This window comes from Aspergillus luchuensis, chromosome 7 (genome assembly GCF_016861625.1).
Source record: "Aspergillus luchuensis IFO 4308 DNA, chromosome 7, nearly complete sequence".
Taxonomy (NCBI): domain Eukaryota; kingdom Fungi; phylum Ascomycota; class Eurotiomycetes; order Eurotiales; family Aspergillaceae; genus Aspergillus; species Aspergillus luchuensis.
Genome location: NC_054855.1, coordinates 1,252,852 through 1,279,824, shown reverse-complemented (window position 1 = coordinate 1,279,824; position 26,973 = coordinate 1,252,852). Strand labels below are relative to the sequence as shown.

At 50.9% G+C, this 26,973-nt stretch overlaps 10 protein-coding genes across 10 annotated transcripts; 5 read left to right on the top strand and 5 right to left on the bottom strand.

Moving 5' to 3' along the window:
* Window positions 1–814: 814 nt before the first annotated feature.
* Window positions 815–1,925, top strand: AKAW2_70478A (alpha/beta fold hydrolase; the record flags this gene model as incomplete). Its single annotated transcript, XM_041683064.1, has 3 exons — window positions 815–1,186; window positions 1,297–1,650; window positions 1,749–1,925. The coding sequence occupies 3 exons, from the start codon at window positions 815–817 to the stop codon at window positions 1,923–1,925; spliced, it is 903 nt and encodes a 300-aa protein (XP_041547362.1).
* A 693-nt stretch (window positions 1,926–2,618) lies between these two features.
* AKAW2_70477A (uncharacterized protein) lies at window positions 2,619–3,926 on the top strand (the record flags this gene model as incomplete). Its single annotated transcript, XM_041683063.1, has 3 exons — window positions 2,619–2,771; window positions 2,832–3,310; window positions 3,374–3,926. 3 exons carry the CDS (start codon window positions 2,619–2,621, stop codon window positions 3,924–3,926), a joined length of 1,185 nt encoding a protein of 394 aa, XP_041547361.1.
* Window positions 3,927–5,992: 2,066 nt separating this feature from the next.
* On the top strand, window positions 5,993–7,658 carry AKAW2_70476A (cytochrome P450; the record flags this gene model as incomplete). Its single annotated transcript, XM_041683062.1, has 4 exons — window positions 5,993–6,188; window positions 6,242–6,600; window positions 6,664–7,263; window positions 7,317–7,658. The coding sequence occupies 4 exons, from the start codon at window positions 5,993–5,995 to the stop codon at window positions 7,656–7,658; spliced, it is 1,497 nt and encodes a 498-aa protein (XP_041547360.1).
* Window positions 7,659–9,541: 1,883 nt separating this feature from the next.
* On the top strand, window positions 9,542–10,675 carry AKAW2_70475A (putative alkaline lipase; the record flags this gene model as incomplete). Its single annotated transcript, XM_041683061.1, has 6 exons — window positions 9,542–9,632; window positions 9,681–9,808; window positions 9,857–9,920; window positions 9,979–10,349; window positions 10,408–10,452; window positions 10,514–10,675. 6 exons carry the CDS (start codon window positions 9,542–9,544, stop codon window positions 10,673–10,675), a joined length of 861 nt encoding a protein of 286 aa, XP_041547359.1.
* A 1,164-nt stretch (window positions 10,676–11,839) lies between these two features.
* Window positions 11,840–12,280, bottom strand: AKAW2_70474S (uncharacterized protein; the record flags this gene model as incomplete). Its single annotated transcript, XM_041683060.1, has 1 exon — window positions 11,840–12,280. One exon carries the CDS (start codon window positions 12,278–12,280, stop codon window positions 11,840–11,842), a length of 441 nt encoding a protein of 146 aa, XP_041547358.1.
* Window positions 12,281–13,022: 742 nt separating this feature from the next.
* Window positions 13,023–13,343, bottom strand: AKAW2_70473S (uncharacterized protein; the record flags this gene model as incomplete). Its single annotated transcript, XM_041683059.1, has 1 exon — window positions 13,023–13,343. The coding sequence occupies one exon, from the start codon at window positions 13,341–13,343 to the stop codon at window positions 13,023–13,025; it is 321 nt and encodes a 106-aa protein (XP_041547357.1).
* A 1,049-nt stretch (window positions 13,344–14,392) lies between these two features.
* AKAW2_70472A (uncharacterized protein) lies at window positions 14,393–19,429 on the top strand (the record flags this gene model as incomplete). The annotated part of the gene is made up of 7 exons (XM_041683058.1): window positions 14,393–14,713; window positions 14,766–14,816; window positions 14,888–15,089; window positions 15,167–16,234; window positions 16,299–16,593; window positions 16,650–17,478; window positions 17,531–19,429. 7 exons carry the CDS (start codon window positions 14,393–14,395, stop codon window positions 19,427–19,429), a joined length of 4,665 nt encoding a protein of 1,554 aa, XP_041547356.1.
* A 533-nt stretch (window positions 19,430–19,962) lies between these two features.
* Window positions 19,963–21,938, bottom strand: AKAW2_70471S (GMC family oxidoreductase; the record flags this gene model as incomplete). The annotated part of the gene is made up of 2 exons (XM_041683057.1): window positions 19,963–20,941; window positions 21,007–21,938. 2 exons carry the CDS (start codon window positions 21,936–21,938, stop codon window positions 19,963–19,965), a joined length of 1,911 nt encoding a protein of 636 aa, XP_041547355.1.
* A 224-nt stretch (window positions 21,939–22,162) lies between these two features.
* AKAW2_70470S (phytanoyl-CoA dioxygenase family protein) lies at window positions 22,163–23,377 on the bottom strand (the record flags this gene model as incomplete). The annotated part of the gene is made up of 1 exon (XM_041683055.1): window positions 22,163–23,377. The coding sequence occupies one exon, from the start codon at window positions 23,375–23,377 to the stop codon at window positions 22,163–22,165; it is 1,215 nt and encodes a 404-aa protein (XP_041547354.1).
* A 782-nt stretch (window positions 23,378–24,159) lies between these two features.
* AKAW2_70469S (uncharacterized protein) lies at window positions 24,160–26,395 on the bottom strand (the record flags this gene model as incomplete). Its single annotated transcript, XM_041683054.1, has 4 exons — window positions 24,160–25,004; window positions 25,068–25,683; window positions 25,745–26,054; window positions 26,301–26,395. The coding sequence occupies 4 exons, from the start codon at window positions 26,393–26,395 to the stop codon at window positions 24,160–24,162; spliced, it is 1,866 nt and encodes a 621-aa protein (XP_041547353.1).
* Window positions 26,396–26,973: the final 578 nt, after the last annotated feature.

Here is a 26,973-nt window from a genome sequence, read left to right as displayed (position 1 = left end):
AAGTTTTCCTGTCATAAGTTTGTGTTCCACGGTCCTTCTCCCTTTCTCCGTTTCTTCCGACAGTTATTAATCAAAGTTAATACCTTTGCTTGAACCTGATGACATGATGAGTTGCGAGTCAGTCCCCAGTGTGACAAACACAAAAAGCTATCTACCCTGCTTCACACCCCCCTGCATAGTGGCTTACCCGCTAAAAAGCGCCCGAAACGCCCATCAGAAGTTTAATCTGAGCTGCAGGAACCAATCGAGCGCGTGGCAGGGACCCAGCCCTGCGGATCCCTTTTTCTTTATTGTCTCGGTTGAGACTCGGGAGGGGCTCGGGGTGAGGCCGAGGTACAATGCAGTACTAATAGATACTCCGTAGTGAGGCGAGTTACAGTTAGGGTTTAACTTTCTGGCTTTTGTAGGCTAGCCTCCGAGGTTTTTCTTGTGTTGGAGATGGAGTCAGGGTTGCCATCCGAAAAGGGTAGCTCCTCCGTTCAAATGAAGTGTCATTTGGCCTGTCAGTGTCAGTTTCGGGAAGGAGTTATCCCCATCCCCCGCTCATTCATGTTTGTTGGTTGGTTCCTTGGTTCTTGTCCGCGCGGTAAGTTGTACCTGGTACCAAGAAATGAATTAGACTATTGATTTGACACGACAACGACAGTTGAGTTGTCGTTGAGTAGAGTTCAGTGTTGGCCCCACGTGATACCATCACCAAAGCTTACCCCTCCTCAATTTCACCTCCTTTTTTGAGTAGAGCGCCATCTATCTATCTATCTCCTCTCTTTTACACATACCACATTATCGTTCACTGGAAAGAAAGAAAGAGAACATGGCCGCTACTACTACCATCACCGTCCCTCATCTGGGCGGCATCGACGTCGGCTACCGCCTCAGCAACAACAACACCTACGACCCCGCCAAGCCGACCGTAGTGCTCATCAATTCCATGTGCATGACTGTTGCGCTCTACGAGCCCCAATTCAACGACGAGACTCTCACTAACGCGGCGAATCTTCTCGCTATTGAACCTCTCGGTCATGGCGCCACGCACTGCCATGTCGCGGAGCACTTTACTTACTGGGATACGGCCATCATGGCCCTGCAGGTGATGGATAAGCTGGGTATTGAGAAGGCGTTCACTCTGGGAACCAGTCAGGGTGGGTGGATTGTTATGCGAATGGCGCTGTTGGCGCCGGAGAGGGTACGTATGCCCTGTTGTTCTTCTCCATTGGTTTTGCCTTCTTGTCGGTGAAGATGGGTAATATTTTGACGGTGGTGTTTGTACTAATTGCGTGTGAATGATGGTGGTAGATCCTCGGCGTCCTCCCTCTCGGCACATCCATGGACTACGAGTCCTCCGATTCCAGAACCAAAGGCTGCTGGGATCCCGTAACGCTGCTGACCCCATTCCTGGAGAAATGGAGCAGTGCGACACCCACCCCCGACTTTGTCGTGGATGATGTGTGGTGCGGCATGGTCGGGGGCATTGGCTTCGGAAAGGGCGCGACAGAAGAGACGGTCGGATTCTGGAAAGATGTCCTGAAGGAAGTTTACAAGGGCGATGAAGGACGGAAGAAGGTGCGCATGGCACTGATGTGTCTGTTGACGAGGGATGGGTTGGTGTTGAGGCTGGGAGATGTGCAGTGTCCGGTTTATTGGTTGCAGGTGAGTTTATTTCCAAGACACATCGGGGAAGTTGTTGCAATGGTTCGATTCGGTTCGGTTTGGTTGGGGGTGGGGCTAATACGAATCACTATCCTTAGGGCACGGAAGATACCCCTTTCCAGACAACGGTGGCAAGCGAGCAGATCTCGAAGTTCACCAGGTCCAAGGAGGCGAAATTGGTGTTGGTGCAGGAAGGAGCGCATTATCTGAATGCGACGAACCCGCGGGAAGTCAATGCGGCGGTGTTGGAGATGGTTCAGAAATATGGGGCGTAAGCGCGATTCAACCTTATCAACCCCCATACTAGGTAGGACTCTGTAGATCAGAGCTATATGTATATACGAGAGAATATTCATGTAAGGACGGGTATATTTCGCGTGCCTGAGCTAAGAAGTTCTATCGAGTAAACTAATCAACTAGTCCACCGGGAAGGAATCCGATGGACACGAGATTCGAGGCTCGAGAGTCCCCCCCGGATCGAATCCGGGCGTGTGCCTGTAAAAAGCAAAACAGTCTAGAAGGCAAGGAGTCCAATATTGGTCGCAACTAAAGCGAACCGGTCGCGGCTGGTGTGGCCTTGGCGACAGACCGGCACAGTCGGACCAGTTCCCGCGCGTTCAAAACATCAAAAATTGAGTATTTGACAGGTCAGACCTGGGGATCACTTGTGGATGATTCGTTGGTCACGGCTGCCATCTGCTGAATGGGTAAGTGTTGGATCCGCACTGAAGTTTGTGTGGTCTGGCGCCTGGCCCGAGTGGGGACCCTCTGCCGGATCCTGGCCTGCTGCTGAAGATTTTACTCATTCTGCATGATCCATTTCTCCCGCCTTAATGCCTTTGCTATATTAAATGATCCGCTCTCGCCCTGACGGGCGTGGGACCACCCGTTCCTGTTCCTGTCCCTGTGCTGGTGCTGCTGGTGCTGGTGCTTGAACTGCGAGTGTATGTGTGTCTCCGTCCGGGGCGATGGGTGAGAAGCAAGATCTCCAGCCATGGGCCACGGCCACCACGGTCTCTGTGACGGTGTTGGCTTTTATTTGTGTTGTTCTGCGGGTGATCTCCCGTTTAGAACGCAAGCAGAAACTATGGTGGGATGACTGGATGATTATTTTCTCTATGGTAGGGTTTCTCTCTTCAATACTACTACACTCATACATGCAGCTAATAATCCAAACTCAGTTATGGAACTTCATTGTCGTTGGCTTCATCTTTGCCATGATTCACGAGGGCATGGGAATCCACGCCGACAAACTCCCTGCCTCTCAAATCATCCTGATTGCCAAATACCTCGTGGTCGCTGAAATCCTCTACGTCTTCAACCTGGTCTGGACCAAGCTCAGCATTCTCCTCATGTACTACCGCATTTTCCGCTTCCCTTACTTCAAGAAATGGGCCTACGCCATCGGCACTTTTGTCGTTCTCTGGGTCATCTGCATCACTTTCCTATTCATCTTCATCTGCGTCCCCGTCCAGAAACTCTGGTACCCCAGTCTCCCCGGCCACTGCATCAGTCAAGTCGGCACCTGGATCGCCAACGCAACCTCCACCATCGCCACAGACCTCATCATCCTATTCCTTCCTCTCCCGCAAGTCTGGAAGCTCCAGCTCCGACTGTCCGAGAAGATCGCCCTCACTGTCGCCTTTGGCCTGGGTTTCTTGTAAGAACCCCCTTCTCTCCCTTGATATATTACCACCCACTAACCAAACACCTTCAAAAACAGCGTAATCTTCGACTCCGCCTACCGCTTCACCGTCCTATTCAGCTACACTTCCGCCGACTCAAGCTACACCCTCGCCCCAACCGTCGGCTGGACGGCAATCGAAATGTCCGCTGGCATCGTCTCCGCCTGTCTCCCCACCCTGCGTCCAGCGCTCCAACTCGCCGCCCGCAAACTTGGCCTCAAATCCGCCCTCGTGCCTGCTCTGTTCCGCAGTCGCACCTCTCCACTCTCCAAATCCGGCGATAGCCAGATGCCCGCTGACAGCACGGGCAGCACGGCGGGCATGACGGCGGCGCGCGCTAATCGCCACTCCTTCTACCATCTACCTGACGACGAGGGAGGTGTAGGCGTCACACAGAAGCAGATCAAGTTGGATGCGGTGTTGCGGCCGAAACACGATCGCGGCCTGACGGTCACGAATATTAGGGGGAGTAGGGGAGCGAGTGGGTTGGTTGGAGGAGGTGGTGGTGGTAGGTTGGGCAATGGCGAGGAAGGGGATGAGGTGCCGTTGCATGGGATTATGGTATCCAAGGATTTTAGGCAGGATGGATAGGAGTTTTCCTTTGTTGGTGTTTCCGGTTTCTGTGTATGTTAGGCTATTGTAAATAATGAGATTCCAATTGATTAGATGAAATGCGATTGTACCTGTAAGATGGATTAGATGGATAAGATTGTCATCGTGATGATTGGGCGGGTGGCTGCATCCGATGTGTAACATAGGTTATCCCTGCATGAGTATGGTGTGATAAGGCTGCCATCCTGCAGGATTGGTAATATAATTCCGACGCATGGAACTAGTATAGCACCATACAGGGTCTTCCGGCTATTAATAAATAATGCGTCCATGCCGGAAGTACTGTTAGCCAGGGAGAGTTGTTAAATTCTTTGCTTAGGGTCCCATCTACTTCATCTTCATGCGACTATGGAATCTGCACTGCAAGGTTTCTGTACCATTTTCATGTTCAAAGAAATTGATATCGTTGGCATCATTATGAGGCTTGTGAGAGTAACTCTGCCATCGCAGTTGAGACCATTGGCTTGCGTTATGGTTCCGCCGGGGTTTCCTAAATCAACAAAATACTTGCACGCCGCTTCTGAACAACATCATGATGCACCATGAACCAAGTACCCGCACCGCGATTCCTCGGTCAATTGGTTAATTTGTTTTTTTCGGCATCTTATTAGAAAGTTGGAGGAGGAGGGCAGTATATTGCTTTTTATTTTATTTATGCTTTATCTTATTTTATTTCTCTTTTCTTTGACCTTTTTGATTTTCCAGGAACCTTTGGCGAACAGCCATCCTACTTTACCAGGACGCGTATTATATATTTGAGTACTGGCACAACCACCCACTTAGTCAAGCATAAACATAGAAGATCAATAGCCCACTATGGCATCTTTGGTATTGATTCTCGGAAAAGTTTTCTATGTTATTCTATCTGTACGAACATTGCACGGTTCCGTCACTTCTGACGGGTAATGACGTAGATATCGCTGTGTGTACAGAGGAATTGCACTGCTTAGAAGCCGTTATTTCATTAGCGCCATTCAGAATTGGTCCCTTTTGTCATCGAACATATATCGCGATGTCCCTCCTTCTCATCTACAATCGTCTCCGGGTCGGCCAGCGCTGGTGTCTCTTCTTGGCTTGGCGGGGCTATATATCCATGATCCATTAGCATGCGGGCATGCGCTATAGGTCTATAGGTATCAGATCGACACTGGTACCTGTACTTGGCAAACGCCTGATCCAGAGGATGTGGTATATCTCTCGACTGCCAGGAAGAATTTGTAAAATGAGCAGTGGAGTTTACTATGCTCATTGTATGTGAAGGTGCTTACTGGAGAAGTACTATAGGAGGGTTCACCTCGAACGGAAAAGTACTTTTGGCAGACAAGACGATGTCAAGACCCGTGCTGTGATTGGCGTGATCACCAGAGATGGTGAGATTCACCGACAAAAGTCGTACACAGCAGTCGTCAATTGATCAATTGGTTACAGGTTTGGATAATGTGGGCTGGAGCCGTCTTATCGTGCAGTCATGAAAGGGTACCCCGGGCCGTGGGGTATTATTCCATCTTCGTCTCATTGGCGGACATCAGAGCCACCTGGCGGGTTGTTGACGGGATGCATTGAACCCTGATCGGAAAGCCCCCGCGTCAGCAGTCCGCACTTCTGAGGACCGGTATGACTACAGACGATTCAGAGGGTAGCATATGTGATATGAAATTCTTTATGAAGAAGGAGGTAATGTTTAAGCCAACTGCTGAGTCCATCATGTTTTTCAAGCAAGCTGCTCAAAAGCATATTCGTTGTTCGATGTTCAATGTATAACAAGATCCTGTTCAACTGCAACTTCCGCTCATCGAGCCGAGATCCGCTTAGTCAAGCAAATATCCCTGCAGATCAAGTGCAAGTGGAGACAAAAATCGCTTAGATTATAACATTCAACGCAATATGCATGCATGGTCAACATCTCCGAGACCGAATTCTCCGAGGACTAGGTGGATATATGCGTGGCAGGAGTATAAGAGTGTGGGCTGGTGCTCTAAATAAACGCAGACTTATCAAGAATCTGCTCACAACAGCAGAGCTTTGGTTCATTTCGGGATCTCAAAATGCTCATGTCCTCCACCCCCGCGCTTTCTGCTCTGGCTCTAGGCCTAGTCCTGTGGGTCTTCGTCAGACGGATTTTGTCCCCTGACCGTGACATTCCCGGCCCTTTTCTGGCCCGCTTCACTCTGCTCTGGTATCTCAGACAAATGACGAGAGGTGATTTCCAATATACCAATATTAGACTGCATCGGGATCATGGTATGTGTAAAGATTTGAGAATGAACAAGACTGGATGCTGAACACCTTCACAGGCAAGATTGTGCGAATCGCACCCGGCTGGTACAGTCTCACTGGTCTCGATGCTCTCAAGACCATATATTCCCATGGCTCCAAGTTTATCAAGTCGGACTGGTACGAAGCTTGGAACTTTTCACCCGACCCGGAGGGCCATAACCTCTTTTCCGTCCGAAACACGGCCGATCACTCCAGCGCCCGTCGCAAGGTCGCAGCCATGTACGCCATGTCTTCTGTAGTATCGTACGAGCCCTATGTGGATAACTGTATCCGGCGGTTGCGTGCGAAGCTCGACTCCACTGCAAAGGACGGGTTGACTTTGGACCTGGGACACTGGCTTCAGTGCTTTGCTTTTGATACCATTAGCGAGATTACGGTATGCTCGTCCAGCCCAACCTTTCCCTCATTTACCCCGATAGAGCCATGCTAAATTAAACAGTACGGCGAGCGATTCGGTTTCCTGGATAAGGGCAAAGACATCAACAACTTGATCTCCAGCTTGGATAACACCTTCACATTTAGCAGTATAGTGGGCCTTCTCCTTTGGCTGCGGCCATTGGCTCTATTCCTCGGCAGCTTTTTCACGAAGTCAGATGCCTTGTACGTGACTCGTTTCAGCGCGCAGAAGTCCTTGGAGTTGTCACAGGAGTTTCTCAAAGATCCATCTCCTGAGGGGCTAAAGCCTATGGTCCAAAGGTTTCTTCATGCTCAGCAAGAGGACGTCAAAGGCCTGACAGATAGGGATATTCAGACAAGCGCAGCATCCAATATTGGTGCTGGGAGTGACACCACGGGAATTGGTCTTAGCTCAGTGATATTCTACTCGTTTCGGTTCCCCGAGAAGCTGCAGAAGCTGCGACAAGAAATTCAAGATGCTGGTCTAGGAAGTGAGCCTTCTTTCCAGGATACTCAGAAATTGCCGTATCTGCAGGCTGTTATCAAGGAGTCGATGCGTCTGCATCCGGGTGTTGGATTTCCCCTTTTCCGTATCGTGCCGAAGGGTGGTGCTGTTATTTGTGGACGATTCTTCCCGGAGGGTGTAAGTTGTGCCTTTCCTGGATTCGTACACCACATGTGCTAATGGAGTCATAGACGAATGTCGGTGTAAATAGCTGGGTCATTCACCGGGATGAGAGTATCTGGGGCTCCGATGTTGATGACTTCGTCCCTGAGAGATGGTTGACTGATGACTCTGAAAAGCTCCGAGTAATGGAACAGTGTCTGGTTCCTTTCGGAGTCGGATCAAGGACTTGTATCGGCAAAAACATCTCGCTGTATGAGATCAACAAGCTCATCCCCCAGCTCGTTCGGGACTATGACATCGATATACAGCAGAAAGATGGTACAGACATGAGGTCAAAGAACATGTGGTTTGTCAAGCCTGTGCAATTCGGAATAAAGATTAGGCAGAGGTCAGCTGGATCTGATGCATGAAGTACGTGGTGAAGATGGAGGGAGTTCACAATAGCTCTAAGCAAAGGCTTACTTTACAGGAGGGCAGCATACTAACCTTCCAGGTGTATATCGGTATATTGGCAGTGACGTGCTAGAAATCAAAATAAGAGTGATTGGTCATTTTCCGGCTAGCGCATGCTCTGCTACACGTAAGCTTTCATATCCTCTATTTTGGTCATATCAGCAAATATGTTACCGGGAGTTTCGCGGGCATGAACGATCCGATTGCTGGTTAGTACATATGAGAAGAAAGGCGGCTTTCACCTGGTTTGATCTGAGGGAATTGAATGTAAATTGATCCAGTAGGTAAATACGATCGATTCACAATCTATTCCATAGAAACTGCAAAAAATAGACATTTAACGATCAGAGTGCCAAGCGAAACCAGAACAATGATCGAAGGTTTATTTCAGGCAATCACAATCCTGCTATCAATGATCAAAGAGCCGCTTGACCAGAAAGAAGTCCATGGAGTTCTAGGCAGTATTGTGCTTACGTTGCACGGCATATAAGCGGACCTCGGCTTGGTCTCCCTATAATTTCTATCTGGGGGAATCCAGGACATAACAGGAGGCTATCCATATTTCCGCATTACACATTCTAACCAAGCTGACTAGGCCCATATCGCTGTGAAACGACGATTACGATCAAGTTCCTGCAATTTGTCGCCTCAGGAAAACCGGCAACAACAACTGAGAATTGGGCAGGACCATGTGGGCCATGAGAATGGCCATTGTGACGGTTCACACCTTCCAATTCCTACGATCATCCCGTGGTCATACTTTGTGGAGACAGATCTTCTCGAATTCGGTCCACAGTTGTAATGATCAGCAGACTGACAGTCCCGTCCCATGCGTGTTCACGATCATGGACAGTGCCTCGTGGCTAATAATCGGACTGGGATACGCCGGAAAATGAAAACAAGCGGATATTTTCTTTTCCATTACCTTGAAGCTGTGGGACAGGGCACTTGCCTCGCGACCACAATCTGCCACAAAAACCGGATAAATGGGTTAAATGTTGAAGATGACTTGGGCCGAGTGTGTTTTAGTATCATTTAACGGCATGCTCGAGTTCGCTTGATCCATGCCACCGTTCAGTCTCGGCATCCAGACACGGTACATCAAGGACAAGTGTGAGGCCATTTATTTATCCCGCGACAATGGCGGAATTGGCATCCGATTCAATGATCTGCGACAGTCAAAGTTCAGTGTGATGGCGGGCGAACATCTATCGAAAATGATTGAGTGGGGCGGAACCCGCGTTGAGGTCTCAAACACCTTTCCGAGGTTTTTCCAGAGGTACTGAAGACGAGACATGTCGAACGGTTCTAAGTATACTCCTGGCAATCCATTTACCGGCCGCTAAGGAGCTACACTATTAGGACAAAGGGTGCGGTCCGACCACTGAACGCCCGGGGCTCAAAATTGGGTCGCCCGAACGGATCCCCACTATAGCCGATCATGAAACAACGGAGCAAGCCCTAATCACATCCCGAATTCTGGTGAGCCACTGATGGTTCTCAACCGCAAGCAAGCTGCCTTTTTTTTTTTTAAAAAAACCTCGGTGCATGGGTGACTGCTGCACATGGTTTCGAAGTCTAATCCCTAATCTAACCCTATCCAAGGATGATTTCCGTTCCGGTGATTTTCCCTCCCGGGGTACCCGACCTATGGTGATGTATCAGTGTTGTTTCAACCGATCAAGCTTTTACCGGCACACAGATCATAAGGATGTAGCATTATAAAAGGAAGTTGGGTAGAACGGTTCTGTTTTCCTTTACCTGCAATCTCGAGACTCATTGTAGCACCATTCGTTTCTTACTTCAGTCTTTTTTTTCCTTGTCCCTCATTTCTTTCATCATGCGTGTCGGAAAGTCCACTCTTTTTGGCGGTCTCGCCCTGACTCCTCTGGCTTTGGCTGGGCCAATGCTCCAGTCTCGAGCCACTGCCGGTTAGCCTTCTACGACGTTTTGGTACCGTCGTTTTCTAACTCTTGCAGATACGGCCGAATGGACGGAACTACACAGAGCTGCGCAGCTGTCCTCCGCAGCATACACCGGTTGTACCGGTACTGCGTTCGATGTCACCATCACCAAGCAAATCAATGAGCTCACAACCGATACCCAGGTATGTGCCGTGCTCCTATCAAGCCTGTTTATACTAACAAACTACAAGGGCTTCATCGGTTACTCCACTGAGAAGAAGCGTATCACCGTCGCCATGAGGGGTTCCACTAGCGGTTAGTACATCAAAACCATAACCATATTGATTAAGAACTAAACTGACCTCAACGACAGCAACCGACATTGCCAACGACGTCGACACCACCCTGGTCGAGCCCAGCCTGTCTGGTGTCAACTTCCCCTCCGGCGCCAAGATGATGCACGGCATCTTTTCCCCATGGTCTTCTGTGCACGATGATGTGATTTCGGAGGTCAAGTCGCTGGTCGAGCAGTACCCCGACTACACCATCGAATCGACCGGACACTCTCTCGGTGGCTCTCTCACCTACATCTCCTACATCGCGCTTGCGCAGAACTTCCCCGGAAAGACAATCATCAGCAATGCCCTTGCCGCCTACCCCATCGGTAACGAGGACTTCGCCAACTTTGGTGCTTCTCAGAACGGCACCCTGAACCGGGGTAACAATGCTGATGATGGTGTTCCTGTAAGTTGCTCTAAACTCTATCTGACCTGACATTCAATGCTCACTAGCTATCTTTCAGAACATGTACGTCATGTGGCCTTGGGACTTTGTTCACTATGGCACTGTGAGTTTTCCTACTTCTATGAGTCCGCTTTGTACGCCCTCCTAACCTTGGTTTACTACAGGAATACTACAGCTCCGGAACCCAGACCAGCACGGTCAAGTGCAGTGGTGAGCGCGATACCTCTTGCTCGGCTGGTAATGGGCAGGTTGGTGTCACTGCTGGACACTTTTCCAACTTTGGTATTTCTATGGGTCTTGCCGGATGCTCTTCGTCGCTTTTCTAAGCCGATGGCTCTGATGGCTATGCTGAGAAGGGGTGGGCTTAGATGGTGGGGTTCAATTGGAGAATTATGCTACTTTGGACTAGACAGGGGTCTTGGTATCCTCGCAGCGGGTCTTGGCGGGGTTCACAGTCATTATATATACGATAGACCTATTTTGGTTATGATAAATGTAGTTAGTTCATGTTTATACTATTACACAGTTAGAGCTTTTGTTTACTCTCCTTACCTTATAGACACACACATGTTTTAAAGGTTCTACATACTCCCAATCAAAAAATTTATTGGTTTGTAAAACTAAAGTGAACACTAGTACTTAGACTAACCAAATATTTAAGTGCAGTCAAACATCTTCCGTGTTCGGCACTTTCCCACTTGACCAAGATTCATCCGAGTGCATATGTATTTCCAACCCAGAGAAACGCAACATGCCCAATCACCTCTATACAAACCAACCCGAAATATACATGACTCAAATAAGAATTGATAAGCCTTTTATACCAGTCGTAAGCATTGCCGAGGGCGGACTAATGCAAACCCTACCCGAAGCGGTACAGGGCGCCGAGCTTTCCTCCCCGACTGTGTGCCAAGGCGCGGCAGCCCCAACGCTTAGTTGCATGACCTTGGCCGAACTAACTTCGTTTTCGGTTAACGAGCGCCATAGCAAGGTTTTGGCCGGAAGTGTTGGGCCGGGAGGGGGTGAGGGGTCCCTCGGGTATACGGTGCCGAAGACTCTTCTACTCGCTTTGAGGGTAACTAGGCGGGTGGCTATCAGAGATTGAGGTATGGTGGCATATTTTTCCTCGTTACTTCTTGAGTGAGAAACAAATCTATATACATAATGGTAGAGGCGAAGAAAGATAAAGAATAGCTCATTAGAAAGTATTGCCTCGGTGTGTTCGGTCCTGCGTAATTCCTTTCCCTTCAGGGTAGATGCGGGAGATCGTGGGTATATGATAACGGCATCCATGATAGACTTGCTTTCCACGGTATCGATGGTATGGTAGCTGAGCCAGTGATCTTGGGTATAGTGTATTCACGGAAATGACGAAAAACCTGATCAGGTTGAAGGTTGTTAGTCGACTGTCTAGGACCAGCAGTAGTTGGACATTGCTGACGCCTCAACCCGGAAGCACTTACCCAATTTGTTGAGTTCAACCGTCAGGCTTAGATAAACAGGGTGGCAGCCATGGTGCCGAGACCCCAGAGGGCAGCTCCGGCTCCAAGCCTCTCTGCTCCATTGTGCTCAATTGGGAACTCATCAGGGTCGTCAGTGTTGCAGTGACCTCCCTCCTCAGTCGAACTCAGCGTGCAGTTAGCCGAGTGGCCATTGTTATCCTGGAAGGTGACCTGGGCGGTGGACCAATCCACGGTGACGGATGATGTATCGCAGATAGACTTGGTCTGGATGCCCCTGTTGTGGCCGCACTTCTTTCCGAAAGGCTTCGAACTGCCCTTGCAGCCAAAAAGCTCATCATCGAGGATGACAGTGCAGTGTGTCACGTACTCATTCGCAGGCGGCGTGGTCGTCCTGAGGGAAATCTGAGATCCGGCGACGGTATGCGCCAAAGCCACAAGGGCACCGAGCTTGACGATCCAGGAAGGCATGGCTGAGGGCGTTGTCTTGGAGAGGAGCAGCTGGCGGTTTGGGGTTTATTGCAGGAAAGAAGCGATTGGGACACCACAGCTCTAGCTTTCCTGAAGAGAAGAAGGTCCTCTTATATGCTGCTACCCAGACAGGCGTCTGCTGTGCCGGCATAGCCGGATAGCAAAATTCATATAGTATACAGAGTGACCATCCAATGACAAGAAGTAACGAGTGGGTACGTAGTAGGTCGTTTATCCACTGCTCGCTGACAACGAACAAATCGCGCAGCAAGTATTCGCGCTGAGGTCGGCACTGGACGGGCTTGGCGCTTGGCGCTTGGCTTCAGGGTTCAGGGACTGTCAGGGTTCACGGACCCTGAGAAGTCCCTGTAGCAACTACTCGGCGAGCGGCGGCGGCGGCGGCCATGAAAGTGTTGAACCATATGATGCGACTAGAAGAGAAGCCCCTTATTGAGAAGCCCCTTATTGAGAAGACCCTGTATACAAGTATCCAGTTATGGCAGCCCAAAGACGTTGTTTGCTCTTTGTTCATAAATATGGTCGGTCAGACGACGTGAGCTTTGGAGCACCGAGATATCCGGTCAGGCCCCACCAACAGTACCTTAGGCGGAAAGTCGCATAGCAGCGCACGTTGGTAATTTCGTTCTCAATCGGTGCCAATGGCATTGTCAACATAGCGTGTGGCTTTCAGCGTCTTTGCAATAGGTAAACTGCAAGCAATCTCTCATTTTGATGCTTGCTTTTACGCTCTATCGTGTTTGTGATATGTTGATGTCAGTGGTTTTGGGCTCAGTGTAGGTTGGAAGTCATTTTCGAGCGGGGAAGGCCGAAGCTGCATTAGCAGACGTCTGGCTAATTGCCCGACTTGCCAGGTCTGGTAGGAGCCATGTCGAATGAAGAAGTCGGACATTGATCCGCGGGAAGGAAGAGCGAGGTCCATCGGGAGACTCATTCCATGAATAATTGATTCCATCAAGAGTTTCGATGGATCGGAGAAACGGTAACTCAAAGAGGAATAGCCTCGAATGGCTGCTATCACCTGATACATTATCACGTGATGCATGGGCGAGAATCATACACGTGATGTTGAGGTACGTAGTTACTTCCGACTATCGGAAGTTTGGCACCAAACTATGTACTTACTCGTTGTGTACCCACCTCTCCTTACGATAACAAGCAGCCATGTCATTTTATCATGACTTGCATGAACCTATGACAGACACAAGTCTGTGTTCATACTTCGCTGCCCTTTCTATACCTCTCTCTCCCTCCTCCCTATTCTGTAATTCGTTTACACAATGATTCCAGCATTTCCGTCATCGGTGGAGATGAAGGGGCCCATGCCAGGGCGAAGCATATCATTCCCCCTTGGGGTAATGAATTCCGTCACTGTGTCAGTGCCATCACTTTCTTGCAATCACATCTTCATTACTGACGACCACCAAAGAACACTTCTGATTCGTCAGATAGTCCATGGTCGACCTGCAGCTGCAGTTCCAATGCTCCGGGTCCATGTTGGGAGCATGGAGCATGCGACGGGGCCTCCGCATCGCGATCCAACCAGGAGGAGTGCTAAACTTTTGACAGTGGGTCTCTCTGCTGATCGTCAACTCACCGGAGATGCGCGCTAGCCACCCATCCCTCATGCCAATCCATGGATCACTCCATGATGTACGTGCTGAAATGGAGGACATCATAAGTATATTTGGTTTTAGCCGTCACATTCGATGAACTTGCTCCGCTAGAAGTCAATCCGTGCACGCGTCGCGAGCGCATAGAATCAGTAAGCTTCTGAGCTGAAGAACCACGCTGTCAGCTGGGTAGCGATTAATCTCCCGTGTCCCCACCTGCTCGGGATCTCTGCCACTGAGCTTCGATCGATCGGCCCAATGAGGGCCCCTGCCGTGCTCCATGGTTCGTCTAGTGTGCCTCTAAGTATGCAGGTCGATTCAGATCGAGCAATGATGGAGCGAGAAGAATAGGGATGGCTGACGAAGTTCAGCTCAGCCGCACCTGCCTCCCCCTGTCTTATGTATTTCAGTTCGCCCCATCGCGACGACTGTGGGATTGCTTTTCGCAGGTCTCTGACTTCCACGGTCGGATACGCCCACAATGAAGGACGTCAAAACGCTCCTGAATCGCAAAGATGGGGACGATGAAAGATTGGGGTATGGCGAGGAATCGATGACGCAGCTGTGGGATAAGGCTTTTGCAAAGGCAAAGGGAGATTTGAAATTCGACCCAGCCGAAGAAGCGCAGCTAGCCGACTTCCACTCAGCAAGCGACCCTCTGGCTCAAACAGAGGCCCTTTTCCGCGATTGGAGACACCCACAAGCTCACGAGTTTGGCAACAAATTACGCGAGCCAGTGCAACAGTGTATGTCCTGGGCACAGAAAGCGTGCACTTATGTCGAAGGCCACGCAAGTGGGACTGTATGTATATGGCTATTCCAGAGGATTTTGCTCAATTATCTAACCAACTTAGTATGCCGAACCAGCCAAGCTGCTCGCTGGGGGCATATCGTATTTGCTCAAGGTAAGCCATGCGCGGGAATCTCTGCCCCATCTCACCAGCCCAATTTCGATCAGATAGCTCATATCAAGCAGGCTGCCCAGGATGTGAGCGCAGACCTGAACACTGTTCAGGCAACGTTTCAGACAATCACTGCTGCAATGCAAGAAATCGATACTTTCGACAAATATCCCGTCGTCACGCCAACTGCCAAGCAAAGCCTAGTGGGTGTTTTCATCGCCTTGTTGCAGTTTTGCTCCTATGTAGGGCACGATCTGCGAAGCCAAAACCGTATCAGTAAGTCTATACAAGTCACAGAAAGGTGCACATCCTTCGCCTTAAGAGTTGCAACTAACGGGGGTCTCCAACCACAGCGCTTTTCACAAAAAAGCTCTTCAAGTACCAAACCGACTTGACCACCGGTAAATGCGAAAAGGTTGAACAAGCGATCAAGAACTTCCACAAGTCAATAAAAATCGAAGGATACAATGATACCAAAGAGATCAAGGATGGCGTTAATTGGCTGATCAAGAATACCAATACCAAGATGCAGCAGACTGCCTTCTCGTTCGATATGCACAGCATGTCTGAGAAGGGTAACGTGTTTGATAAGCTGACCAAAACCCTCCAAAGCAAGCTCAATCTCAACCTCACTGTGATGTCTCAAATGGCCACTCGCATGGACTCATTCATGCCACAACTGATTGATGGTGGTTTGCTGTGGGTTGAAAAGCATGACTATTTTAGGAAGTGGCTGTACCCGCACGGCACCTGTCCTTTATTATACTTTAAAGGCGGTGATGGCGTGGGAAAGACCTTCCTGACAGCCCATTGCTATCAGCTGATACCGTCAATAGCCGGAAGAGATCAAACTCTGGTTCAGAAAGAAACGGTGCGACAGCAACTAATAGTCACTTACTTTCTGTTCGAGCCGGGCATGCAGTATAATCAGAGCTTCGCCAGCGTTGTGGCCTCTATTCTATTCCAGATTGCAGCCCAGGATCCAAAGTGGTGTGACGCGATAGCCAACAAACCTGTGTTGGATTCGCGCGATGCGAAAATGGTGTGGGATGAGCTCGTGCTGAAGCGGTTTGAGAAGCGGTCACATTCGTCCGAACAGTTGTACATCCTCCTGGACGGTGTTTCGGAGATGCAGCCCAAAGAGCGAGAATCACTCTTGGGTCTCTTATATGAGACACTCGGGGAAAGGAACCATCGTATTTGGGTTCTCCTGACAGGGTCTCACGATCAGGGAGAACTCTTTCCATCCGACTTGGCGGAAAAAGCATCCATTCCTGAAATCAGCATATGGAATACCGATTCTCTTCAAGACAAGATCATTCTCCAACGCATGAGTTCCTTTAACAAGCTCTCGCACCTTTTACGTTTTCATCAGGACCTCATCAAGGAGGTCTCGGATTTCATAAAGCAATTATCAGAAGGTGAGCTGACTGGTCCCTCCTATGTGGAAGTTCTTTTTCTTTTAACGCGGTAGATGGCTACTAGGAAACCTGTCTGTATTGGACCAGACCATTGAAATTATGGAACAGTATGAAGTTAAAGGTCCGAAGAGCTTTGGCAGGTTCAAAGAGATGATAGGTGATGGAGAAGACGCTTTAGTGAGGAGAGCTCTGGCAAAAGACAACGAGCCACTTGAGAAAGCTGTCAAAAAAGTGCTATTTTGGTGCGCATTTGCGAAGCAGACTCTCACGGTGACCAACCTAAATCAGATACTTGCCCTTGACGATGATGCGCGGGTAAGGGGTCTGGGGCTGGAGACCATCTTGTCTCAGTGTAAAAAGTAAGGACTGCTGAACCCAGAAAGCGCGACACACGTTCAAACTGACCTTTTCATAGTCTCCTTTTCAAGCGGCAGATGCTTCCTCCGGACTTGGGCCCCTCGAAATTGGACCGCGAGCTATATTGGTGTTCCCGACCCGAGCACGAGACTGAGAACTCTAATCAGAAATCCCGCAAAGCCCCGTCTATCGGCGATTATCAATACATCGAGTTCCGTAACGCCAAGGTCAAAGAATGCGTCAAAAGGGGTCAATTCCAGCCAGGTCTGAACGTAAATACTGAGAAGGTTAACATATTTGTCACTCTTTGCGACGTTCTTTGCGATCACAAAGCGGATAAACCTACCCCTCTCTGTCAATATGCGGCCTGTCACCTCATTCAGCATCTAAAAGACATTGACAGAGAAATGGTTCCCCAATGGCAGCGTCCCAGTACCAAGGATACTAAGAAGGGCTTCAAAGATAAGATGTCACATTACAGGGACACGAGGCCCGCAAAACCACAGGAGATCGGGGGTAGGGAGCTGAAGATGGTCGGAGAAGCTTTGGGCAGGGTTCTAACAAACGAAACTGGCGTTTCTTCTGTGTTCGAGGATATACTATGGAACTCATCTGACAAGCAAATCCACTTCGATATCTATGATACCGACAAGGCCAGGAGCACCAATGAACTTGTGCGGGCTTGGATAGAAAAGCTGACAGAAAGAGACGAGAGGGAAAACTTATCTCTTCCGACTCAGATATGGACCTGGGCCCAAGCCTTGAAGAAGCGTCCTGAAGAAATGCTGGAAGATCTAGCTAAAGGCCATATTCGCAGCTGGGTTTCAAAGTCTACTCCTGAGGGCGCTAAGGGGCCATACAGGCTTGCCTATCGCGCGTTATTCAATGTACGTATCTGGGTACCGATAACAATCAATCCTGGTGAGCTAACATATTTAGACTGGACAATACAAGCACTGGTCCCGAGATGACGATCAGATCAATACGAGGATCGCTCAAGATCTGTTTGCGTGGTGCAGAGACTCGCGCACACGGTTTGCGCAAGCGCGACTCACAGCCGCCCTTCTCTTGTATGAGTCGAACAACCAGAATGACCGAGAGTATGCTCTTTCCTTGTATAGGCATAACCGGTACTTGGACGATTCAATGTGTGCAGAGAAGCTATATTCATTGCTTGGACTTGCAGAACATTCTGTGCCCAAAGCCGGAGTCATCGCTGTGGAAGAGTGGAACAAAGTCAAGGAGTACACTGATGAAGCCCTCAAGTGCTGGAAAAGTACAGATGCCGCATTGCGACCTAATTTCAATCTTAACCGGTGCAAGAGGGTCTATATGCTTTCTGTCCAAGCCTGCATGGCCCTCGGTGATAAGCAGCTAGCCTACAAGAGATGCACAGACGCGCTAAGCGGCGACTTCAAGACCTGCTGGGGGCTGAATTATTTCTTGACTATTCTTGTGCAGATTTATGCGGAGAAGGAAGATCATATGGAGATCATCAATACGGTTGAAAAGCAGATGGTTACCCAGGCACCCAACTTCATTCCCACTTGGCTGATGAGCCGCTCTCGCCAAACGAACAAGGATGACTGGCTCCGCAGGGCAGCCGTGGCAACTGGCAACGTTGAAGTCGTTATACGAATTTACGACAGTGCCATCAACTATTGGGCTCATCAAGGGCTGTTCCATGAGACATGCGTCATGCTATCGGAACTTGCGGTCATCTACCGACAAGATTGCCATGCAATCAGGATGGCCGAGGATATCTTCAACAGGATACTGGACGCTATGATAACAGACGAGACCCTTCAAGTCGACTCTAGACTGCTCAGCATTATTACCACAGAGCGCTTCGACATTTACTATTATCGATTCAGCAAGACCAAGGTCCATTCGTTGAGGACGGCTCTGTGTTTTGCAGCATCCGATCTGATCAACAATGTCCGGATAGCAGATGTGATAGAATCATCTGCCAAGGCTAATGCTCTCATAACGCTCGCCAAAATGTTTTCACTCATCAACCATAAACGTCGGGCTTACGAATTAGCCGACCAAGCATTTAAGCTCTGCATTGCCGATCTGGATGATTGGGTTGATGATAACGACATGTCTGCTTTCCGAACACTGGCAAAGGTGCTGAATTGGCTTAATCTCCGAAAGGATGCCGGAATTGCAGCGTCTCTTATCTTTGATCGTGCCAATGCCGACGCGGTCCAAGTCAGTGACGATGAATTCCAACATACCTTGTCGGCATTTCTTTACGATCGCGATGCGCCAAAGCCTGCTGTCGATGGATGGATGGAGTTGAAGGTGGTCCCAAGCAGCACCGCCGCTACGCCAGCAGCCCATCCTGGGGAGCCGTTAAGCCCACAGTCCGTCAAGAGCGCGTGCACGTGTCATTGTTCCGTTGATGGTACAAACGAGTCCCCAACAACGGCAGTGACGACCCCCGACAGTATCCCCATTCCGGACGAGACTATCGACGTCGATGAAAGTAATGGCTGCACGCTGCAGTGCATGGGGCCCTGCAATAAACCGAAGTTAAGCAAATGGAACTTGGAGGAACCTCAGTGGTACATGTGTCTTGACTGCCCGTCAACCGACTACTGCAATGACTGCAACAAGAGCCGGGCTGGGTTGCGGAACTCGCCGGACAAGGGGCTCTGGTCTAAGGTGTGCTGGGGCAATCACAGTTTCATAGAACAACCCATCAGAGGATGGAAGGGTGTGAAGGACGGTGTGATCCGGGTGGGAGATAGTAGTCGGGGAGTGAGAGATTGGCTCATGGATGTGAGGGAAAGAGGCAACCAGGAGATCAAAAACTATTTGAACAAGAAATGATCTCCTCCTTTCCCTCACCACACACTCATTCACACTTACCCTCACTTATTCTGTGTTTCCCTTCTCTTTCTTTTCCCCTCTTGCTTACACACTCTCTTTGCAACGTTTTTCTTCTTGTTCTTCTTCCTATTCCCTCTTTGCCTTTTCCTACTCTTTTCTTACGACTCCCCTCTTTATCGTTCTCTTACCTACTTTCACTTTTCTCTTTACAACGCACTACCCACTGATATCCCTCGCTATATAATCCATAATACTATACCCGGGCAGAATACCATTTCACATATATGTCACCCATGCCTTATGCTTCCAGTTAATACCATTGTTCTATTCCAAAGAAAACAACAATACCCTGTAGGGCACGTAGATCCATTAGTAATTCCACAACATCTGTCTTAATCATTCTTTCACTGGTAGACAGACCAACTTAGTTAGTAACAGCCAATTTGACCCACTAACTACTACGGCCGAGCCGAACCCTACATCATCAAACCGTTATCTATCATCATCCCATCCACATACAACCCCACCCCACCTCAACCCCCATCATCCCCCAAAATATCCCCCACCGCCTTCTCCGCCAACATATAAACCCCCAAAACCGGAAATGTCCCCTGCGCCCTCGGAAACACACTCGCATCCACGACCCTCAGTCCCCTTACGCCCCTAACCCTAAACTTCCCATCCACCACCGCCCCCTCATCATCATCATCATCCCTTTCACCCCTTCCAATCCTACAACTCCCCACAGCATGATGCCCCCACGATGTATCCAACACATACTGCCTCAGTTCTTCATACCCGCGTACCTCCTTTCCCGGGAGCGTCTCCCACGTAGGGATAAGTTGTCTCTTCAGTGCTTTTCTCGCCACCCTAATCGCATCCACTAAGGCGAATAGATCCTTCTCTGAATCAGGATCTGAAAAGGAGTTGAAGAGGATATGTGGAGGATCGAGCGGATCTGACGAACTGATGTTCACTGTTCCGGCTCTGTTGGATGGATGCGCTTGGATGATCGCCCATGTGAAGGAGTGGTGCGTTAGGGTTATGTTGACTTCGAAGCCGGGGAAGTAGCCGCGGAAGTTGACGAGGCCGCCGTAGATTGTTGTGTTGTAGTCATCATTGTTGTTGTCTTCATTGGTATTGGGGGTGGTGGATGTGTTGGGAAAGGGGGTATGGTGGAGTAATGTACTTGTGAACCCTGCAGAGGAGTAGATACCGCGATCTTTGTGTAGACCTTTCGGATTCAGCCATCGGATCAAACACGGGTCGGACGTGTAGTTGAACGTGCAGCCGTTTAGGATGCGGAAGGGGAATGGGGCTTCGACTACGACGGAGGTTTCGTAGTGGTCTTGGAGGTTTGCGCCAACGCCTGGGAGGTTGACTAGGACTGGGATGTTGTGTTTCTGGAGGAGGTCTGCGGGGCCGATGCCGCTTAGTTGGAGGATCTGAGGCGTGTTGAAGACGCCTACGGAGAGGATGACTTCGCGGGTGGCGGTGGCGGTGCCGGGGGTTCTGGGGGTGTTGGGGGAGGAGAGAGGGCTGGCGCGGTAGAGATAGGGGCCGTCGAGGAAGGAGACGCCTGTTGCTTTGGGGGGTGGGAGGTGGTGTCGAAGAGGACGCGGGTGACGTGGCAGTTCGTGCGGATGGTTAGGGGGTATTTTTGGGTGCCGTCTGGGTTGGTAGCGGAGAGGACGGCGCGGAGGAAGTCGGCGGCGCCGTTGCGGACGTTGGAGGATGTGGCGATGGGGGTTTGGTAGTAGGCGGGTTTGGAGTCGCGGGATGGGGAGGGGGAATTGACGTCGCCGAGGAGGAGGGAGATGAGGTTGGAGAGAATGGTTCGGGGTTGAGTGAAGACAGCGCCGAGGAGGAGGGAGAGGAGTTGGGGGTCTTGGAGGACGAGGTTGATGGGAGCGTGCTCGGTGGAGAGCCAGCCGGTGTAGCCGTGGCCTGGGATGTCCGGGGATAGGTAGTGGTTGTTTTCGAGGCGGATGTAGTATTTGCGCATGGGGTCGGGGAGCCACGAGGGGTCGTTGGTGAGGTTGGCGATGTAGGTCCAGTCGGAGCGATGGGGGTAGATGGCGACGAGGGCGTTGTGAGCAGTGCAGCCTCCTAGGGTACTGGCGCGGGTGTAGAGGATGCCTTTCATGATGGATCCTGAGGGTGGATTGAGGCCGACATATTGCTCGCCGGTGGGCGTGGTGTAGACGGTTTTGGGGTCGCGGGCTTGTTGGGCGTCGTCGGCGTAGTGGCGGATGAAGAAATTCCAGGAGAGATGGTCGTCTGCGGCGGCGAGGGCTGCGTAGGCTGGGACGGAGGTGTTGAGGTTGTGAGCTTGGTCGGTGCCGGCTTCAAGGAGCAGGGTTGAGTGGCCTGCTAGGGCTAGGCGGGCGGCCAAGGGGCCTCCGCCGGCGCCAGAGCCTACGACGATGTACTCATAGCCGGTGAGGTTGATGGCTACTGCTGGGAGGGTGGCCAGCAGTAGCTGGAGGAGCTGCCAGAAGGACAGCATGTTGGGTCGGTATGGGAATGGGCATGGTGGAAGCGTGGACGGTCTGATCGTGAGAATAACGTAGGATGATAGGGACGGATCACATGGTGGCAGTTGTCCTACTTGAACTTCGTCTTGTGGGAGTGTAAAGTGGAAGAACACGAGTTACGGTTGCATCGGAGAAATGGTCCTCCATAGGGTTATGATCAACTATCTATACGTACAACAGAATGCAAATTTATCAACTACACCTCCTGGTGCCCCCGTCCGTCTCGCTGCAGCGCTCGCAGCTCCTCCACAATCCTGGTCCGATCCCAACCCTCCTTCAAACCCCGCAGAATCATCTCTTGCTCGCTCTCCGGTGCCATCCCACTCGGAGCAGGGGGGCGACGATCCAGGTTCGAGGGGAACGAATAGCCATCTGCCACGGCATATACCCATGCCTCCAACTCTGCATTCAGCCCTCCCTGCCGGCGATACTTCTCACTGACCTCCTCCCAGCACTTGTCCACCACCGGTACTGCATCGATGTGCTCCATCGTTTTCCCCAAGGCACATCCAATCTGCAACAGGTTTGCCTTACGATGGAAGCCCGTGCTCTCGGCCATGTCGTTGGCCCCTGCGGCATGGAATACCGCCGGATTGAAGAACAACCCATCGCCAAACTCCAACGGCAACGCCACATAGTTCTCTTTGAAGTATGCCCGGAAGTCGTCCCGGCGCCATGCCAGATATCCCGGCGCATATGTCTGGCTAAACGGCAGGAACCGCGTGGGACCGCTCTCTGCCGGCATCTCGCTATGTGCGACGGCCCCCTGCAACGTGAGATACTGGCTGGCGATTTGAACACTCCGCGGGAATGCCGCACATCGATCCAGCTCTTGGAATCCAAGATGGTAGTCTCGGTGGCTATCCTGGGCGGCGCCACCGGGCTTGACGATATTGACCTGGGCGGTCACCCGATAGGCGGGGCCTAGCCAGGCTTCACTAACCACACGCAGCCAGGGATTGCTGTAGTAGTCGATGAAAGAGCTGGGGTCGACAAAGGCGTGCTTGCTAAAGGAGTTCCAAATGCGGTCATTCTTCCCGCTGGCAGCGAAATGGTCGCCCTTGGGACCCAGGGACTGGCGCTCCCGGTCGATGATGTGTTGAAAAGCCGTGTTGGTGGCGTTCAAGGTGTCTGTGTACCGGGAGGGATGGTACATGCCTTTGAGGACGAAGATGCCCGGTCCAGATTCAAGAATGTGATGCCATTCTGCTTGGAGAGCCGGGGTGGTTTCCGCACTCAGGGGATCGAAGGTGGCGGCATCATAGATGGGGATGTTCTTCTGCACGGCCACGGCCAGCGGGTAGGTGCTGGGGTCGGTGGTCTGGGAGCAGATTTTCTTGAAGTCCTCTACATTGACGGAATCCAGCTGAAATAGCCGGTTGGAGCTGGTGCGAAGTCCGTTGGAACCCATGTTGGAGATGGTTTAAGACGATTGATGTTGACTGCGTTGTCCCTCAGCATGAGAGAGTTCAATAAATATATATCTGGGACGGAGGTGCAGTCCCGGATCCACTCCCACGTTGAATTCCGAACACAGCAGGTCACGCGCACAACCAAAGGAAGATGCAGTCAGTGGAGAATTCTCGCTTGGCTGACTCGCACAGACTCCAGAGGAGGATGCAGAAGAAAAAAAAAGAACGATTGTGGGGAAGAAGATGGGATGCACTGCATCGGAAAATGAATCCCGAGGGTGCCAAGAACACCCAGCAATCCGGGGAAAGACAGCTAATAGAGAATCTGATCCAGATCAGGACAGCCACTGCAACTCAGAGTATCAGCCTAGCAACAGCCTTCGTATATGCATGTCCTCGTCGAGCTGCTATAATTACAAATGTACACCCAAATGCTCCCTCCCAACCAATCCTATCATATACTCCGTGCTTCCGAGATAGATGAGATGTGCCTGTCCCAAACAATAAAAGTATCTCCATCAACATGCAGAAAAAAAAGAAAAGAAAAAAAGAAAAACCATCGACTGTAAGCTCCCCTTATTCTAGGGGAGGTGACGTTACGAAAGAAAGGGAGAATCCACAGCAATGCATCATCCAGCAGCCCATATCAATCCATCTTATATCCAAAACATGAAGAATATTCCCAGCCTGCATGTATTCTATGAGGACCCCATTTTTCACCCGAAAGAAAAGAATAATCAAACTCAAATCGCAATGCGGCGTCGCTGAAGCATCGAAATGACTATGCAATCATGGCCGTAGGGCCTACATCGGCGTCCAAGGCGGCGTCGGTCGGGGCCAGCTCCTCGGTCGTATTCGACTCCCGCAGAATGAGCTGGTTCTCAGATAATGTCTCCACTAGCGAGCTTGGCCGACCAGCCACCGTGAACAGCACCTTCAGTAATACGCTCTGGCTCTGTTTGCCGTTTGGCAGTAATTCTGGCTGGTGCCGCGTATGAGTCAGAAAGGTCCGCACCAATGAGCGAATGTACGGATCTGTCGACGCATCTTGAATGACATCGAGCCCATGAATCACGCACACCAGCAGGGGTGGCGCAAAGTGCAGGAGTATATCAATCAGCGAGAGCACCTCCTTCCAGGACGTCAGCGAGCCGTTCAAAGGTTTGAATCGCTCGCCGCTCAGGTCACACCCCGCATGGCTTTCGACTACGGGAGGCAGGTATTCTATCAACTGGCGGATCAGGCTGTACGCCAGGGCAATGAGGTGTTGCTCATAGGTCAGTTCGTTGGCGGCATCGGTGGATCGGTTGCAAAAGTGGGAAATCACGGGCAAGCCCGCCTTGCGAGCAAAGTTGGCGTAACACGTCGAGACAAGCAGAACCGGGCTAGGGTAGACTGTCGATTGAGGGCCTCCCACGGCCAGGACCTGTGAGTGGGCGTCGGTCGCCCATTGTTTCAGCGAGGTCATCACGTTATCTTCCGCAATGACTGGAACGTCGACTTCGAGCGCGGGGATCTGGTCGTCGGCATCAAAGAAGTCTTCGAGCTTTTGGGAAGCCATTTGCAGTTCCATGCGCGTGTACTTGTGCTTGTGCCCCCCTTTTATCAGGTTGAACCTGTCTGTGTCTTGTAATGCGTGCACGGTCAGCTCTTCGAGCAGTTCGGGCCATGTGAGCCTGGCTTCCCTACCTAAATCCTGGGAAGCGGTCGTGGTCAAACAGGCAATGCCGCTGTTTTGTTTACTCACGGACTGTAGCTGTAGACTAACAGTGTCCAGCAATCGCGCCAGGAGAACATCTCTGTCTTGCAACAATCGCTTACGCTCCGCCGCATCCTGATGAATCTCCCACATCAACTGACGGGTGAGGGCATTCTGCGCTGCAAAGCGGCGGGCCCCGTTCTGAAGACCCACCTGGCTCAATCGAGCCCGCTCAAACCACCCCCGATAGTCGTCATGGGTCATTTCACATAAGCTATCGCAGTCGGGGTCATCGAGGTCCATAGTGTCCGTGAGATCTTCCATCATACTTTTCGCGCTGCGTCGAATCTGGCCAATCAGGCGTTGAAAGGCACGGTACACGTCTTGGTTGGGGCTCCGCAGAAGCCCGCATTTGGCCTTTCTCACATACCAGTCCATCACTTCTCCAAGAAAGAAGAATAGGAGCGTGTAGAAGCGGGCAATGGCGTTGATGGAGTCCTTCGTCGTCGGTACTGCCTCGCCCGAGGCTGGCGGGGCAATAAGGCGGTTGATTTGGACCAGTGCTTTGATCAATCCTTCCATGATTCTGGGATAGCCCGCGGATGCCTGGGACTCATGATTTAGTTATTGGCTGGGGGAGGGGGATACGAACAACATCCGGGCTCACCTTCAGAAGAGATTGCAGGACGCCGTAAAAGATCGAGCAGTACAATTCATTCCTTGGTAGAACGGCCAGTAGCCTCCCGTGTGAGCCCAGGGTCGAACGAAATTCGTCGCAACATTCCCTCAACATTCGCTGTCCGGACGTGGACGTCCAGACGGGCTCGATGCTGGCGACGACGTCCAAAACATCGTCGGGACCTTGCAGACGTTCGTGGAAGAGCACTCGATCGTTGGGGAGGAGGTTATCCTGGAAGCGTTTCCAAGACTGGACCAGCTCGTTGTATTCTATATCAAGGGTAGCGATAACTGGGTTGCTGTCGGATGGTCAGTGGGACGAACGATCACGGTCTTGTATCCGCACCGTGCTCTAGCTATTCCGGAAGAGTATTAAAGCACGGACTATCTATCCTATCATGGGGGATGGGGCTTGTGTAGATCATCCGCGGGCACAACACACACAGACACACAAGGTTGACGGGAACTCAAACGAGTCACGAAGAGACGACGGCCCCACGAGACTCGAATCATGAAAGGAAGCAAGGGGGTGGAAATTGGCTTACGTGGAAAGATGTCGCTTGTCGAAGCGTTTCTTCCAGAGATGGAGAGATTCGGCCACGGGAGAAGTGGCCGGAATGGCGAGGGACGGAGGGGACATGGTTGCCGGGCAGGCGTGGGGGCTGCTGCTAACGGACGGCAAGGCACGACGAGCGCTGTCTCGTCGAGTGAGCCGACAGGTGCATGTCAGGGGCGGACGTCTGCAAGGGAGAAGAAGATGGGAAGGCTAAAGTTGGGCGGGATCGATCATCTAGCGCGAGGGGGTGAAAGTTGACAATAGAGAAGGGCGGAGTAGTAGTGGTGGTGATGGATGGATGAGTGGATGGATGGATGAGTGAGTGAATCAATGAATGAATGGATGGAGTTGAAGGTGAGGTTTCAGATTGAGACTTTGGGGGGGAAGCGGGAGGAAGAAGAGGGGAAGGAATGAAGTAGAAGGGGGATAGGATAGGATAGGGATTGAAAGGGAAATTGTAAATTGGAATTGGGATCTAAATGTCTGCGAAGGGGGAGGGAGAGATTGGGGAAGAATTGGAAGTAGTGGCAGTGGTAGTAGTGGTAGTAGTTGTAGAGGTAGTGAGGAAGTAGTAGGAATAGGAATGGCAGTAGGAGTAAAAGAACGGGGCGGTGGATTTGTTCCTGATCGCCTCGTTGGGGCCTCGATGAATGAATTCCCTG